General features: G+C 55.0%; 1 protein-coding gene across 1 annotated transcript; it reads right to left on the bottom strand.

Moving 5' to 3' along the window:
• Positions 1–9,602: 9,602 nt before the first annotated feature.
• On the bottom strand, positions 9,603–14,963 carry IRX2 (iroquois homeobox 2). Its single transcript, XM_082835846.1, has 5 exons — positions 14,563–14,963; positions 12,808–13,213; positions 11,788–12,510; positions 10,895–10,970; positions 9,603–10,201 (listed from the first exon to the last, which is right to left on the bottom strand). Exons 1-4 carry the CDS (start codon positions 14,809–14,811, stop codon positions 10,918–10,920), a joined length of 1,431 nt encoding a protein of 476 aa, XP_082691972.1. The 5' UTR covers positions 14,812–14,963; the 3' UTR covers positions 9,603–10,201; positions 10,895–10,917.
• Positions 14,964–15,207: the final 244 nt, after the last annotated feature.

Genomic DNA, 15,207 nt, shown 5'->3' with positions numbered 1-15,207 from the left:
CCTGAAGGAAATACGCCCATGCTGCAGAGGCCCCAGCTCTGTCTCCCAGGGCTCCACCACTCGAATGCTGCCTGGATTTCCACGGCAGGCATTTTCTGTTTTCTTGTTTTCTCACCTCAGTCCTGCACCCATGGCCCTGCCAGACCAATGGACCCCAAATCTCTCTCCAGGTGACTCCAGTGCCATCCTGGCTTAAGGGCCATCGGATTAATGCATGAAGCTACTTCATGTGGAACATAAAAGCCCTGAATGTGGGTGACTGTCGACAAATCCATGCCAAGGTCAAGTGACCGTTTTAAAACAGCAGCGTTTACTTATGAGAGGAGCATGTGATTTGGGAACGGGTTTTCGTGAGGGAAAGGTGAGGTGGAGGGTTTGGAGGGCCATCCTTTGGTGGGAAGGATTGTTCAGGCCTCTGTGTGTAAAGAGAGACCTGCTTCCTACCACAGTGTGATGGGGTTCTGGTTTGAACACGAGCCACCTTACACCTCTAATTCCATCCACTCACCATCACTAAATTCAGTTCTGTCCATTCTGCCTCAATTTCTCCCTTCCATACACCTCTGCTCCAAGCCATGTATGAAAAAATCTCACTTGACAAATATTTTTAATGTATCTCATCAGTATTAGGGTTGCCAGACTTAGCAAATAAAAATAAAGAAAAGAAAAAATTACGTTTATTCTTATTTTTTGCATGTGGTTTACTACCCAGTTTCTATTGAAAATATACTTAAATGTACACTTTGAATACAATCACTTTTTAATTTTTGAGTGATTATTGCCAGTGGAACACAAATTATGTGAAAATCTTGATTACTACAAGGTAAGGAGTGATCCTGCTGCAAAGAAGACAAGGAAAGAAATGAATCAATATATAATTTATGAATTACACAGTCTTTATTACTAATCCAAGCTTTGCCACCCCTCAGAATGAAACACCCAGACATGCACAGTAATCGTTCAATTCAACCCTCTTTGATATGGTGATGACTCCCGTGCAAGTTATGCTTTGCACATGTTTTGTGACTGTGTCAGTTGAAGGTGTATTTTCCCAGGTAGAAAGCTAAAACATATGGCATGGAACAGTTTATAAGCCTGATTTACAAATGTTCAGGATTCAGACACTGAGTGGGCCTCGTTTATCCTCTTGGCCTGACCCCGGCATGGCCGTCACTGGGCCTTGGGCTGGGATGAGGTCTGTGAGTGGACCGACCGGGGCAGGTAGACAGTGAAGCTAGGGCCAGCCTAGCCCGACGAGGAGTACCTTGGAAGAGCCTCCGGGGCAGGAGGCTCCGGGCTTTGGGAGGGGAGCCACTTGGGGCGCTCAAAGGGCCACAGCAGAATCGTTAAGAGCTGTCCCCTCCCCTGCCAAGGTGGTGGAGGTCACCGGCTTCCATTGCCTTCTCTGGGGTTCTCTGCCCAGCAGAGTGCAGGCACTACCCCTCCTGCAGGACCACTGTCCAGAGCCGGCACTGGGCCCCTGCTAAGGAGGCGCCTGCCCACCCTGTTCAGAGCGTCCACCCCATCATCTCCTGTGGGACACCCTCCAGGCGACGACCCCGTCACAGTAGTAGCCCCTTCCTCTAAGCATCCAGCCTGAGGCTGCCGGTGCCCTTGTGCATAAGCCCCTACCAGAAAAAAAGTGCCTCCTGGGCCTCCTAACACCACAGTGATTTAGGAACGCGCCTGGTCCCTGTCCCACAGATTTGCTCTCAGCGGCTTTTCCTCACCTCAAGGTAAGAGGCCAGGAGTGCACCCAGCCTGGGACAACCCGCCCAACTCCTGCAGCCCACAGCCCACCTGCAGCTAAGCCTCTCGCTGCGCACTCTGCCAGTTTGCACGGGGAAGGCAGGGAGAGGAGGGGCTTCGAGCACCTGAGCACATCATTTGCTTCTACTTAAAGATCTAACGTCAGTCGAAAGTTTACATTATAACTCATTTGTGTGCTGAGTCCTGGCGAGATGGCTTTATCTTCTTTCAAAGCACAGCCTTGACTCAGCGCCTGCTTCGTAAGAGGTCCAGCCCCGCGGAGAGGTTAAACCAACTGTGTTTCCCATCAGGGCTTGGGCTCATCCCACCCACCGCAGACAGGCCCTCCCGGAGGAAGTGGGCCCTTTCGGTGACTCCTGTTTACATCTGGGCCCGTTACCACCTAACTCACTATTATTTGAGGGGCTGAGTATCACTAATCATTTTAAACGGATTATTTTTCCACTGCTTGAGAGCCAGAAAGAATAAACCTGAAACTGGCCTGGGCCTCCTATTTAAATAAACTAGCGTCCTAGCGCCCGATCTGCCCCACACTTGGGCCCAGGGGTCCCCAAGGCCCCGCTTCCTGCCTCCCACCCCACCCCCTTCCCGCCTCCAGGCTTTGGCGGGCTGGTCCAGGCTCCGGTCCACCATGTCTGCTCCAGTCCACCATCTCCCCATCTCGGCTGTACGGACCTCCAGGGTCGAGTTACCCCCGGGAGTCGGATGGCGGGAGGGATGGGGCCGAGGTCGCGTCGGGGGCACAACTTACCCGGATCAACAGCGGGGCCCGACTCCCAAAGGTTACAAAGCACACCGCCTCCCCGGACCCAAACTTCACTGCCCCCAGCCCCACCCCAGAGCCTCCCCCGCGGCCGCTGGGGCCTCCTGCAGGTCCGGCCCTCGGGGACCCTCTCCCCACCGGTGGGAGGATGGGGACGCTGCTCCCATGGTCCCGCCCCTGCACTACCAGCTCTGAGCGTCCAAGTCAAAGTCGCCAGTGGCCACCCGAGAACGAGGGCCACAGTATGGTCTGGCAGCCAGGAGTCCCGGAAATGAAGTGCTGGCAGTGAGGCTGGGTTCCAGGACGCCCCCGCCGCCCCCCCCCCCCCGCCGCCTTTGACTCTGGAGCTTGTCCTGAGGGTCTGTAGCTGGACGAAACCCAGGCGACCTGGCGCGCTCGCGGGCGCCCCATCCAGGCCGTGAACTCCGCTGCATCCACGTGGGCTTGTCACCACCTCCAGGCAGCCCTCCAGCTGGTTCTTAAAGAGAAGTGTGGGACGGGAATGGGGGGGAGGGAGAGTGTGTCGAGGTAACTAAACGTGCTTGATCAGGCCTGTAAAACCCTGACTTCTCCTGGTAAATTCCCTGAAAAGGAGAAGAGATGTCTCAGGCCACTGGACTGCGTGCGGGGAGTCGCACCCAGACGCCAGCGGCTCAATCGAGCGCCCTCCCGCCCCTGGCTAGGTTTATCCAGGTCGTCCCAGAGGTGCAGCCCCGCCAGGCGAGCTGTGCAGTCAGGCTCCTCCGCGCGGGTCCTGGGAAGGCGGCTGGGGGTGCACGGGGTCCCCGCCCCGGTCACTGCCCGGTGGGACCTTCCGGGCGCGCGCCACGAAGGCGGCCAGCGGTGCGGGGCAAGTGCTCTCAGCTGCCGAGCGAATATCACCTCGAGCTCTGCTCCCGGCACCGCGTGGTTGCCTGGCGCGTGCCGGAAAGACCCGCAAAAGAACCGAGGGAAGGGGGCAAACAGCGAGGCTGGCGGCGGCTCCTCCCTCCTGGGCGTGGGGAAGGCGCCCAGCCGACCCTCCCTCATCCTAAACTTGGAGGCAGTGCTTTCGATTGCGGCAGTAGGGCGTGGACTCTGCGCCCCTTCCCCGCGCACGCCCGCGCTCCGGAGGGGCAGGGGTGCGGCACCCAGAGCCGCCCGCGAGGGTGTCCGGAGCAGGGCTGGAGGACAGGGGGCCCGCGAGAGGGGCCGGGAGGAGGAGGGGAGACTTGTCGAGGGGAGGGAGCAGCAGTAGGGCCAGGGTGGGGGCTAGCGGAGTGGAGCTGGGGGCGCAGTCGTCGGAGGAGCCCGGGATGGGGCCTCCTCTGGGAGCTGGCAGGCGTCGCGCGTCCCTGCAGGCTGGTGGACGGGCCCCGGGCGCCCGGCTGCGGCCTCCCCTAAGGAGGCTGCGAAGGGCCAGACCGTCTCCCCTCGAGGGGACGGGGCCTGGAAGTGGCGGGAGGACATCAGCAGGCCACTGGACCCGGGCCTCCCGGAGCGAGATCTGGGCGGGGCTCTGCCCTCTCCTCAGCGCCCCTCGCGCCCCCTGCACTTCCCAGTGCCCCGGGCGAGGGCTCCCAGCCGGGCCCTGCGGTCCCTCCCGCGCTCTTCGCGGTCCCTGGACCTGCCAGCTGAAGGACGTCCTCAGCCCGGACGGCCCGGGGGCTGGGGACCGTGGACGAAAGATAGTTCCTTGAAGAAATGATTGTAGTAGTTGTGCAGGGGCCAAACGTGGGCTCAGAACCGACCCTGGGTTAAATGCCATTAATGAACTTCGGGCCCCCGGGTGTCCCCGTGGAGAGCGCGGCCGGGAGCGGGGCGGCTCCAGGTCACGCACCTCACCCGGGGCCGCCGGCGCCCACGGTCCCCCCCTCCGCGCGCTGCAGAGCGGCCTCCCCGGCTGACACTGTCTCTCCGCACCCAGCACGTCGGGGCACCGATTGGCCTTCCCTGTCTCCCTGGGCCACCTACATGTCCCCACCTGACCTGCTAACTCACCTCCCAACTTTTCAGGGCTCGTGACACCCCCGGGTCACGCGGGACCCGCACCTGCTCAGGACGAACGCTCGGCACCCTTCCCATCCCCAGGCCAGGGTGGTCCCACTGTGCTGGTAGGAGCAGGGCCTGAAAACAGGGGTCCTCCCCCAGCCCGCCTTCCCCTGTTCGAAAATGTCAGGGGTTAAAATGTTCGCTTTGCGCTTTCTTTTGATCCTGGAGGAGAAAGGCTAAAATGCTGACACCTCTACGGGCCTTGCTTAGACCTGCGGCTTCGAGCAGTCCCAGCCCCACTAACTTTGGTCCGCCTTATTAATTCCAGCTGCACTCTATTTGTTTGTCATTTTCCCCTTTTCCTCGCGAATCATTATTTATGGCAGAGGGGGGACATAAAGGTGCCCGCTAGTAGAGTGGAGGCTGGCAGGGAATTTCTGACAAGGAGAGCATGAATGTGTGTTTTCCCTAAAGGTCACCAACAGAAGGGGCCTGGTCTGATCATCTCTTAGAATCGTTACTCAAGTGCATTAACTAATTACCCAATCAGAGAAATGAAAAAAAAAAATATTCTTTAAAATAACCAAAGGTAATTATAACCCGGTTGTTGACACTGGTTAATAATTGATCAGAACTTACACACAATCAATTGTTAATTCCCCCGCCCCCCCTAAAAACACGTGAGTGCTTGTGTAGTGTTATTTTGTTCCTTCCCTCTGGGCATTGCCTATGAAGATCCAGTTAGTTTCCACTTGGAGGCAGCCCCAAACCTCACAGCTGCTTCTTTAAGAATCTTAGATTTAATTTGTTTTCAGTTTCATCTAGAACCAAGTAACACTGGGACACCTTTTTAAAAGATGCTTCCTTATTATCTTGCAGCCACACTTAAACAAACAAAAATCATTCTTCCTCTTTCCTTTTACCTGGGGTTGCAAAAGAACAGAAGGCAGATTTCCTGACTCATCCATTTGCATTATATTACCAGTAGAGTCCTCCTTGCAAACAGCTTCCATTTTTATCTTTCTTAGAAAGAGCGAGAACACTCTGCCCTCAGCAGAGGGAATACAAGCCTATTTTCTTTGCCTAGAGGGTGGAGGCTGGAGGTGCCAGCTGAGACTATATCCCTCTGTTTGCAGGAGATGCACGTGAAAAAGCAGAGGAGAGCATGAAAATGGGGGTATTTGCTCCCCAAACTGGGGGTAGAAATGGTGCCTCCCTTGCCTACCAATGCCTGACGTCCAAGTGCATAGCATCAAACACCGGTTTACTAGCATTCTAGCCCAAGCAAAGGGAAGGGCTGGCGTGTGGTTTCATCATGGCCAATAGAAAGTAATTTCCAGCAACTGGAAAATTATATTGTCATAGATTACTTCTCCTTATAATAAGCCTTTAAAATATCTGCAGGGATTTGTCACTTACATAAAGGTTTGCAAATACATCAAAGGGATATGTCCCCTTTGCGATTTGTAGAAATTCAAATGATGTTAATCATAATATCCACATATCACAGACTGTTGTGTATTGTTCCCAAGATTGTCTCTTGGGTTAACACATTTTTTTTAATGTTTAAAATGTTATTTTTGTAAAAGGTAGTGTAAAAACACATATTTAATGGGTCTATTTATATCCTTAGTTTGGGGTTAAAATGAATGTTTTCCTTGGGATTTTCAATGCACTGGGAAACTAAAGAAAAAGTATGTGGTGGATAATCAGTGTAGACTGTTACTTTGAGGAACTTTCTAATAATCCAGCGTATTGTTTACATTTGAAAAGGGATGCCTCCGGCTGAAAAGATAAATGGCTTTGTAATGATTTTTGCAAACTTATGTCTCTTTACTGCGACTCGAGCAGAGAATTTAGGGCACATTTATTCCGTCACGTTAAGAAACAAAAGGGTCGACTTGACTCTTAGCCTCTTTGATAATATTTCAGTGCGATTTTAAATGACCCTAAAATGCACGCGGCCAGTGGAGGGCGGCTGCTCCGTCCGCGCTTTCCGCAGCGGTGCGCAAGGGCCAGGTCCAAAGATGCCGGATAAACACGCGCGGGAGGACAGCCTCGCGGGCACCCGGCCGCTTCCGCGCTTCCTGGACCTGCTCGGCGGCGGCGGCGGCGGTGGCGGCGGCAGCGAGGGATGCGGGATGCGCGGAGCCCCGGCCCGGGCGCCCGGCCCCTTCCTTTCCGCCGCCCCCGCGGCCTCGCCGCAGACAAAGGTGGATGAAGTTCTTTTTAAGTTTCAAAGGGAGTTGCCCGGCAGCTTTGCAGAAACAATAACTCTTTTATTGGGAACAAATGTTGACATTTGACGGGCGCGGAGCCTGCGGCCGCCGGGCAAGCGCTCCCCTTGCTCTCAGCAGCGCCCGGCCCCGGGGCCCACCTGAGATTAAAGCGCGAATTCCGATAAATCTGCTTTAAAGCACCCGGGGCCGCGCGGGGCAGAGGCCGGCAAACCGGACCGCGGGGCTGCATCCCAGCCGAGGGGCGGGAGGCCGGGCCAGGCCCGCGTCCCCAAGGCCCCGCGTGCACGCCACTGCGCGCCCCCCTCTCCTCCGCCTCCGCTAACATCTGCGAAAGTCTTCGTAGGCCAGGACGTAATGTTTGATTAGCTCGATTTTAAAGCAAAAGATAAAAATCAGACGCAGCAACTTCCTTCCCTGTCTCTGTGTCTGTGTCTCTATGGGTCTCTCTTTCTCCCTCATCTTCCCTAAGGATCTGCGTGGAGAAACCATAACCCACTCTGCATTTCCTTAAAAAGATCCCGCTAAACACCTGCAGCTTTTATGTGCTTAGAGCACATTTCAAAATCAAGTTTTCCAGAAAGAAATTCAGGTCAGGAGGCAGGGTGGGTAAGTTATGGAAATCTTTGATAATTTGTTGGACTTATAAACATCAAAGAAGATTCGTTAGCCTGGGCTAATCTCCTGCGCTGCTTTGAGTTTTCACCCATTGAAAGGTATGCGTTGTCCCTGAGCGGAGGGCTGGTGTGTGTGTGTGTGTGTGTGTGTGTGTGTGTGTGTGTGTGTGTGTGTGTGTGTGTGTGTGTGTGTGTGTGTGTGTGTGTGTGTGTAAGGGATCACATGTCCAGGTAAAACAATCTTCAGTTCCAAAGGGAGACAGCTTTTATCCAGGCTTCAATTTCTGCACATGTGCAAGGAGACCAATTTTTGCCTGGGTTTCCTACTTCTCCACTCCACACTTCTTTAAGAGATGGAGTGCCCTCAGTGTGTATATTCACTGGGGGCATGGTCTTTCAGTGCGTAATTTGTTGAATATTGTTAACTTTCATACTTTTCACTGAAGTCTTCAAATATTCAAATTATAATATTGCATATAGCAGATATTGCTGCCATGTGCACTGTATTCCCTGCTGATTTAGGAAATATAGCTAATATTAATAAAAGCAAAACTACTTAATGCCTTCATATGGCAATGTCAAATGCTATCTGGAGGGGAAATCATTATCTTCACAGTAATTCTACAAAGCTTTCATCTAAGACAAAAGCAGGCAAAGGAGCTCCCGCCTCACTTTTATGTCCACAGACTCGAATTTGTTTTCTTCCAGACACGCTGCCACAGAGTAACCAGGCTGCCCACGTGAAAAATCTTCCCTGTTGCCAAGAGATAGCTCAGATCCAAACATGTCAAGGTCTCTTACTAGGAGAGGCAGGAAGGAGAAAAAAAATAGTTGTGTACCCCCAGAGATTCGCTTTCTGCTAACCTCCAAATGCTTATCTACTCAAAGCCAACAAAATGCCTGAGAAGTAATAGAAAACCGAAACCTTGGCCTGCGTCTCCGTTGGCAGTCAGACCCCACCGTTCCTCCCCACAGGCGTGGCGCTGTGACCAGTTCACAGCCCCCTGGATTTGCCTCAAGTGTCTAAGATTACTTTCAAATACCCTTTCTAACAAGACCCCAGCAAGAGGCCACTAATTTCTAAGGCACAAAAAGCCACTGGAGAGAGCTCCGTTTGTCAATATCAACTGGTCCAGCAATTTCCCATCCTCAGACACGTCGGCCTATCGGAGCTGGCAGACGTGTAGACAAGATTTTATAAATTGTTCAATATCAGCCCATAATGAACCCCAACTGACCATTCCAAAGCAGCTAAAAGCATCCGGGATGACCCCCGCTGGGATCCAATAATGCTCTCAGGCTGCAACATTATTAATCATGGAATAAAATAGATGAACCTCTTGAAAAATAAGTGTATGATTGATTAAAGGGCAATCTAAGAAGCTATTATTCTTGTTTTATAACCGTAAGTTATATTCACTCAATTCATCTTTGGAGAGGAAATAAATGATTGTTCATTCCTTTTCTGAAATTATATTATATGGATATCCATATAATTTTGCTGAAAATTAAAGTGACAGTTTTGCTGCTTTTATGATACTAATCAAAGGGAATATGTTCCCTGACTAGACTTGTCCCATCATTAGATAGTAACACAATAACGAGGCAATAGGCTAAGGTCCTTTAAACTTTCCTTTCCCCCCAGGGTAAGGGTAAGAGTCACTGTAAGGAAAATAAATCGCTCCTCCCAGATTTTCGCCGTGTGTTTAATGTGAGTTATATGAAAAGGAGAGTTAAGAAGCCATCCGGTAAATCTGAATATTCTACGCCAATGTGGATAATTCAAGGTTACGATAAACAATTATTTCCCTCAATAATTTATGGTGAGGATGTAACTATTATCCATGTTATCGCAATTCTCTAGTTACTGAGAAGGTTCAATAAGCCTATACCAGAAATAAATATAAAATGGATCCGAACGCATCGGCATATCAGATCGTTTTATCTTGCCAGGCTCTTAAAATGTATACTAACAAGCCATTTTCATATTCAGAACACAAAATCTGAATTTTCTTGCAATGCATGTGTACATAAATAACCTAAAACCATACATATCTCCCTACTGTGTACGTCTCTTCCATCTGCCTTTTTGTAGGAGCGGGAGAAGGGAGAGATTATTTTACACATTTTCTTTAAAAAGCCTGAGGTCAGATCACCTGGGCAGAGGGGCTACTGTCACCAGGACTCCCTACCCAAATCACTCTTCCAGGACAAATGAGCCCCAGACACCACATTGTTGTAGACTAGTTTGCTTTTATTTACAATTTAAGATATAAATTAGTAAAGAATTCTTGTTAAACAACCAACAAAGATTATATAACCAGCAATGTTCAAATAAAAACCAGGCAGAATTTATTTACAAAAGGTTTAGATTCCATTGCAATACAACTTGCATAAATTACTAGAAGCTTTATATCATTATAAAAATAAATATCAAATTTGTTTCCACTTCTTAAGTACTCAAGTTCTATAATCACGTTTTATTTCTACTGTGTACATCTTTTACAAATAAACTTTACAGTAAATCCTATCACACCTATAGAATATATACCGTGGCAATGAAGTGATCAATTCAAGATATCCTGAGAAAAAAGATTGTTTTCAAAAGTCACACATACATTGGGGAAGCTATACTATGCCAACAAATTCACATATGTCCAACAAAAGTCTGTTCCGATAGAGTCTGCGGGTTGGCAGTGCCCTGTGGATCCTCCTCGTTTACAGTGGCACAAGATGTGGTCCGGATTTAGAGATCATTTTTTTTAATACATCTGTATATTTATGAACTTGGGAAGAGAGAATGGCCTGCTGACTTTTTTTTCCAAAGCAATTGTGACACCTACCTGTGGACCAAGGAAAAGACCAAATCATCCCAAATCCTTCAGTCCCATGCCAACATCACCATATTCTAAAAAGGAGTCCATCTGAAATGGTCTTGCCTCTTTCCCATCTCCAAAATCTGTGATTAGTAATTGTGCCTACTTGTAAAGTGGGTATTTTCTGAGTTGCCGCTGTCAGCCAGGTGAACTGCACGGCCCTACCTAGTCCATCTGGACATAGGGACAAGCCTGATAAAAGCTAGACTAGTCCTTCTATGTCTCTCCAGTCTGACTCTGCGAAGATCATCTATGAAGGCGTTTGATACCCCAAGTTTCAGGGGCACTCGCTCATCAAAGCAAGTGTCTATTAAGGGTCTAGCATAGTTAAAAAACAAAGTTCCAAATTGCATACAAATACCCAGATTTTAAGAATCTATTTTTTCCAAAGAGAAAACAACAGCAATAAATACATTCCAGTTAAAGGAGTGATTCTGGAAAGCAGAACTTGAGCAGAAAAAGAAGGACTCTCTGAAAGAGCATGGATCCCCTCCCACTTAAAGGGGAAAACAAAACAAAACAAAAAAAGGGGGAAGATTGCAGTGCTCTGTCCTCATACCCCGCGCCAAAAAGCAAGAAATATACACTAAGCAAGTTTACAGGGCAACTGGTTCGGGGAGGCTCCCCAAGGGGTAAGGGGGAACCCCAGGGCCCACTTACTTGCATTGCTGTGTGCGGCCCTTCTATAGGTAGGGCTGGAGGCCTCCACCAACCACGGTGCAGCCCTCACTGGCATCTGTCAGGGGAGGGGGCAGTTAGTCAGAACCCACCCCCAGAGCCATCAGTCTCCCAGACAGCAGCACAGCCACCAGCCTGCACACCCACGCTCGCCATGCCCTTGCCCCCTGCGCCCAGCGAGCAGTCTGGGGCAGCCCGCTGTCTCCACCACCACTGCCTGAGACAGACTTCGGTCATGTTTCCGCGTCCTCATTTTCTCTCCCCCTTGACTCCTTTTACAGGTCTTATCAGCTCAAGCCTGCATCATGAGCAACAGAGACAATATAAAGAAAAGGAGAGAAAGAAAATAGGCTCTCGTTTTCTATTTTGAAGATTTAAAAACTAAGGCCTCTGGGAAGAACTAGAACGTTTTGTTTCCTTCCAGCCAAAGGCAGAAGAGGAGATTCAGCTGAGACTCTATAAAGGGACAGAAAAGACAGAAAGCTTAGGCTCAGTCAGCAGGGGGAAAGCTGTCAGCTGCATGTTGGGCAATCTGTGTTTGCCCAAACGAAAACAGTCACGAGAATACTAGTAAGGGTAATAATGATAAATCAAATGAAAAGTCAGCTATAAGGGGGCAAGTCCCGTTGCGTGGCAGGATCGCCTGGCCCTCCGCCCCCTTTCTGCCCTCACCACCCCTTCACTTCTAACTTGCAGTCCAAGAACCACCGTCCAAAGACGCCCTGTCTTCTTCCTGTTCTCCTGTAAGCGACAAAGCTTCCCCGGCCAGACCTACAGGTCCCCCGGCCCCTTCCCCGGCTCCTCAAGGGTGCTCACCAACCGGGGACCCGCCGGCGCCCCCTCCCCCAGGGCCCCACGGGCCGCAGGCCGCCTACCTTTCTTGGGCTCGTAGCCGCCGCCGGGGGGCCGGTAGTGGGGCTCCAGCGGGTGCGCGCCCGCCTTGCCCGCGTCGCTGGCAGCCTTGGGCGCCGCGTGCAGCGCCTCTCCGGGGGCCGCGGCCGCCGAGTTGTACCGCAGGAGACCCTGGCCCTGCAGAGCCGCGTTCAAGTTCCCGTAGTTTGTGTAGTTGCCGTAGAAGGGCGACGTGTAGTAGAGGTGGCGGCCGAGCAGCGGCGACGCGGGGTAGGGCGAGCCGCCCGGCGGCGCCCCTGACGAGGCGGGCGCGGCGGCCGCTGGCAGCCCCGGCGGCGCGCAGGCCGGGCCCAGGCTCGGCTGCTTGAGGTCCGACGTGGCGATCTCGGCCAGAGACCACAGCTTGGGCTTGCTGGCGGGCGGCGGCGCGCCCGGCGACGTCCGGCTGCCCAGGGGCGTCTTGCCGCCGCCGCCGCCGCCGCCCCCGCGGGGCGCGGCCTCGGATGGGGGGCTCAGCAGCGGCGCCTCCACGCCGGTGAGCGGCGACGAGGTCACGGGCTTGGGCGGCGCCAGGTCCCGCTCGCCCTCCTCGTCGTCGTCCTCCTCGTCCTCCAGGTCGTCGTACTTCTCCTTGCACTCCGAGCCCGACTCGCACAGGGGGTCCTCGGCCCGGCACGGCAGCTTCTCTCCGTCCGACTCGGCGGAGCACGAATGATCCGTGAGCGAGTCGACGTGCAGGCTGATCCCTGCAGGGGCGCGGGCACGGTCTGTGGCACCCGGGGGCTCTCTGCCCCACCTGCTCCCTCACTTCGACCCAACCCGAGCCGCGTCCTCCAGGGAGCGCGACCTCCCAGGACGCGCTCACCGAGGAGGAGTTGCTCGGCCCCGGAGCTGCCAGGCGGCCGAGACTCCAGGCCCGAACGTGGAGCGTCGGGCGGGCAGCACCCGCCCCCCCGCCCGACCTCATCCTCCCTGACCTCACCTTGGCGCCCCGCCTGGGAAGAAAGCCCCCGCGACCCTGCGCCCGCCTCGGCCCCTCTCACCTTCGTCCTCCGCCGAAGTCTCGGTGCCCTCCTGCACCTTGTCCGGACTCTCCTCCTTGCTCCTTGCCGAATCGCCCTCGTCCTCGTCCTCGTCCTCGCTTTTGTTCCTGGGGGCCCACGTCATCTTGTTCTCCTTCTTGAGGCGCCGGCGCGCGTTGGCGAACCAGGTGGAGACCTGCGTGAGGGTCATCTTGGTGATGATGGCCAGCATGATCTTCTCGCCCTTGGTGGGGTAGGGGTTCTTGCGGTGCTCGTTGAGCCAGGCCTTGAGCGTGGCCGTGGCATCCCGCGTGGCGTTCTTGCGGTAGGCCGGGTCATTGAGCTGGTACGGGTAGGCCGCGCTTCCATAAGGGTGGTAGCTGATGGCGCCCGTCATCCCGGTCGTGTGTGCGTCGTAGGGCGCACCCTGCAACCGACAAGAGCCTGGTGAGCGGGTCGCTTGGGGACCTGCCAGGCGTCAGCGCCAAGGCGACCCCTCCGCCCGCCCGTGGCCGCCTTTCCCACGATGCCTCCGGCGCTAGAGCTGCGCTTCCCGCGGCAACAGAGTAAAAGGACTCAGCGGGTAATTTAAGGCCAGCTGTTGATCAAGAAGAGCGATACGGTTTTATTATCAAAATTTCCAACTATTTCACTTTCCTAAAACGACGCATCTTCCCCCAAATGCCCCTGTGCCGCCAGTACAGACGTACACAAATACGAACGCACACACAGGCCCACAGGTAGTTTCCTGATATCTAAATTTCTCTGGATGTTAAGTGCGGCTGCCTCCCCTACTCCCCCTCCCCCGCCCTTATATGGTTAAAAAACTACCCCAGAGCCCCCGCTCCGCTATTCACCGCCCTAAAGCTCGGCAAATCCAATTTGCAACTCAGAAGCCAGTCACCGTTTCGAATTCTTCAAATATGTGCTAATTAGCATGTTAATTCAGCCTTTAACGTTTAAATTCGAGACTTTTACAGCCTTCGCCGAGGCCCCAGCAACTCCAATGCTGCCCTGGAATTCCGCCGAGCGCGGGAGGTGGCCACAAGCCCCCGTTATGGCCTCCATCAACTAAAATGCGTTTTGCCACACCCGGCCGGGCCCAGCTGCAGACCCCGAGGAGCGCGGGCCGACCCCGGGTCGGGGAAGCAGGAGCTGCTCTCGGTGCGCAGGGGACCGAGGCGGCACTTAGCTGGCCAAACGCCGGCCGACACGTTTTTCCGAAGCATGGCCTGTGGGACAGATTAAGGCTGAGATCTTGGCGGCCGGGCCGGGCCCCAGAGCCTCTGCCGATGCTCCCTCCCTTCCCCAACTCAGTGACCCCAAGCCCCTACAAGTAGATGCTAAACACTCGGTAATCGCCCCGGAGGCCCCAGTGGCGCCGACCCTCGCGCCCCGCGCCGAGAGAAGCGAGCCCCGGCCCGCTCCGGACTGCTGGCCGAGCTTCGGCGCCTGAAGGAAGGACCACCCAGGACAGATCCCATCCCGACCCCAGCGGAGTCGCACTTCACAGGCTCTTTGGGAAAATGACCCCTGCAGCCGAGTGGAAGGGCGTGGAGCGCGAGTCTCGGCCCGCGCTCAGGACGTCGCCGGCCGACCGCCCTGCCTCTTGTCCTGGCCTCTCGTCCCGCCAGCAGCGCGGCGACCCCAGTCGGCGACTGCGGAGCCACCTCCCACGGCACGTTCCCCGCGGCCCAGCTCGCGGATCCCCGGCCCCGCTCCGCCAGCGCCCCGGCGTCCCGCGTCCAGCCCGCCCGCCCGCCCGCGCGCCGTTACCATGTAGGATGGGAAGCCGGCGGCAGCGGCGGCAGCGTCGGCCGAGTACTGCAGCGGGCTGCCGAAGCCCGTGGCCGCCTGCGCGGTGAAGGCCGCGGAGCCCGGGTAAGGGCTGAACGCCGAGCCCGACGCCGAGCGAGCCAGCTCCTCGCTGCGCGGCGCCGCCAGTGCCGACGCGCCGTACGCCGGGCACGAGTATAGCGCCAGCGAGCCGGGCGCCTGGTACAGGTAGCCCTGCGGGTAGGACATGGTGGGCGCGGGGCGCCGGGCCCGCGTCACGCCGAACAGCGGGCAGGGCGCGCGGCGCCCTCCATCCACGCCCGGCCGGGGCGCGGCGCGGCGGCGGCGGGCGCGGGGACCGCCGGCCGAGGCAGGCCGGCCTGCTCACTAGCCCGGGCGGCCCGCGGGCCGGGGGAGCGGCTGGGCGGCGGCGGCGGCGGCCTCGGCAGCGGCAGCGCGGAGCCGGTGGGCGCAGCCGCGCGCCAGGCCGGCGGTCGGGGTTTGGGGGAGTCTGGACTCGGGAGTGAGGAGTTGAGGAAGGAGCGCTCGAGTTTCCGAGGGACATTGGAACGCAGAGCTGTCCGTCACGAGCTCATCTGCATATTCGGGCGCCCGCCCCCTCCCCTGCCCCGCCCGCTTTGCCGG

The sequence above is a fragment of the Leucopleurus acutus genome, assembly GCF_964270905.1.
Source record: "Leucopleurus acutus genome assembly, chromosome: 3".
NCBI lineage: Eukaryota > Metazoa > Chordata > Mammalia > Artiodactyla > Delphinidae > Leucopleurus > Leucopleurus acutus.
Note: the sequence above shows the minus strand (reverse complement) of the source record. Positions and strands in the feature narration are given on the sequence as shown.

Excerpts from the sequence above, each read along its gene's own strand:
- IRX2 (XM_082835846.1), bottom strand. The coding sequence starts at position 14,811 with ATGTCCTACCCGCAGGGCTACCTGTACCAGGCGCCCGGCTCGCTGGCG. Across the intron at positions 12,511-12,807 it reads GACTTCGGCGGAGGACGAAG|GGATCAGCCTGCACGTCGAC; the intron begins GTGAGAGGGGCC and ends GCGCCCCTGCAG. Across the intron at positions 10,971-11,787 it reads CGGCTACGAGCCCAAGAAAG|ATGCCAGTGAGGGCTGCACC; the intron begins GTAGGCGGCCTG and ends CTCCCCTGACAG.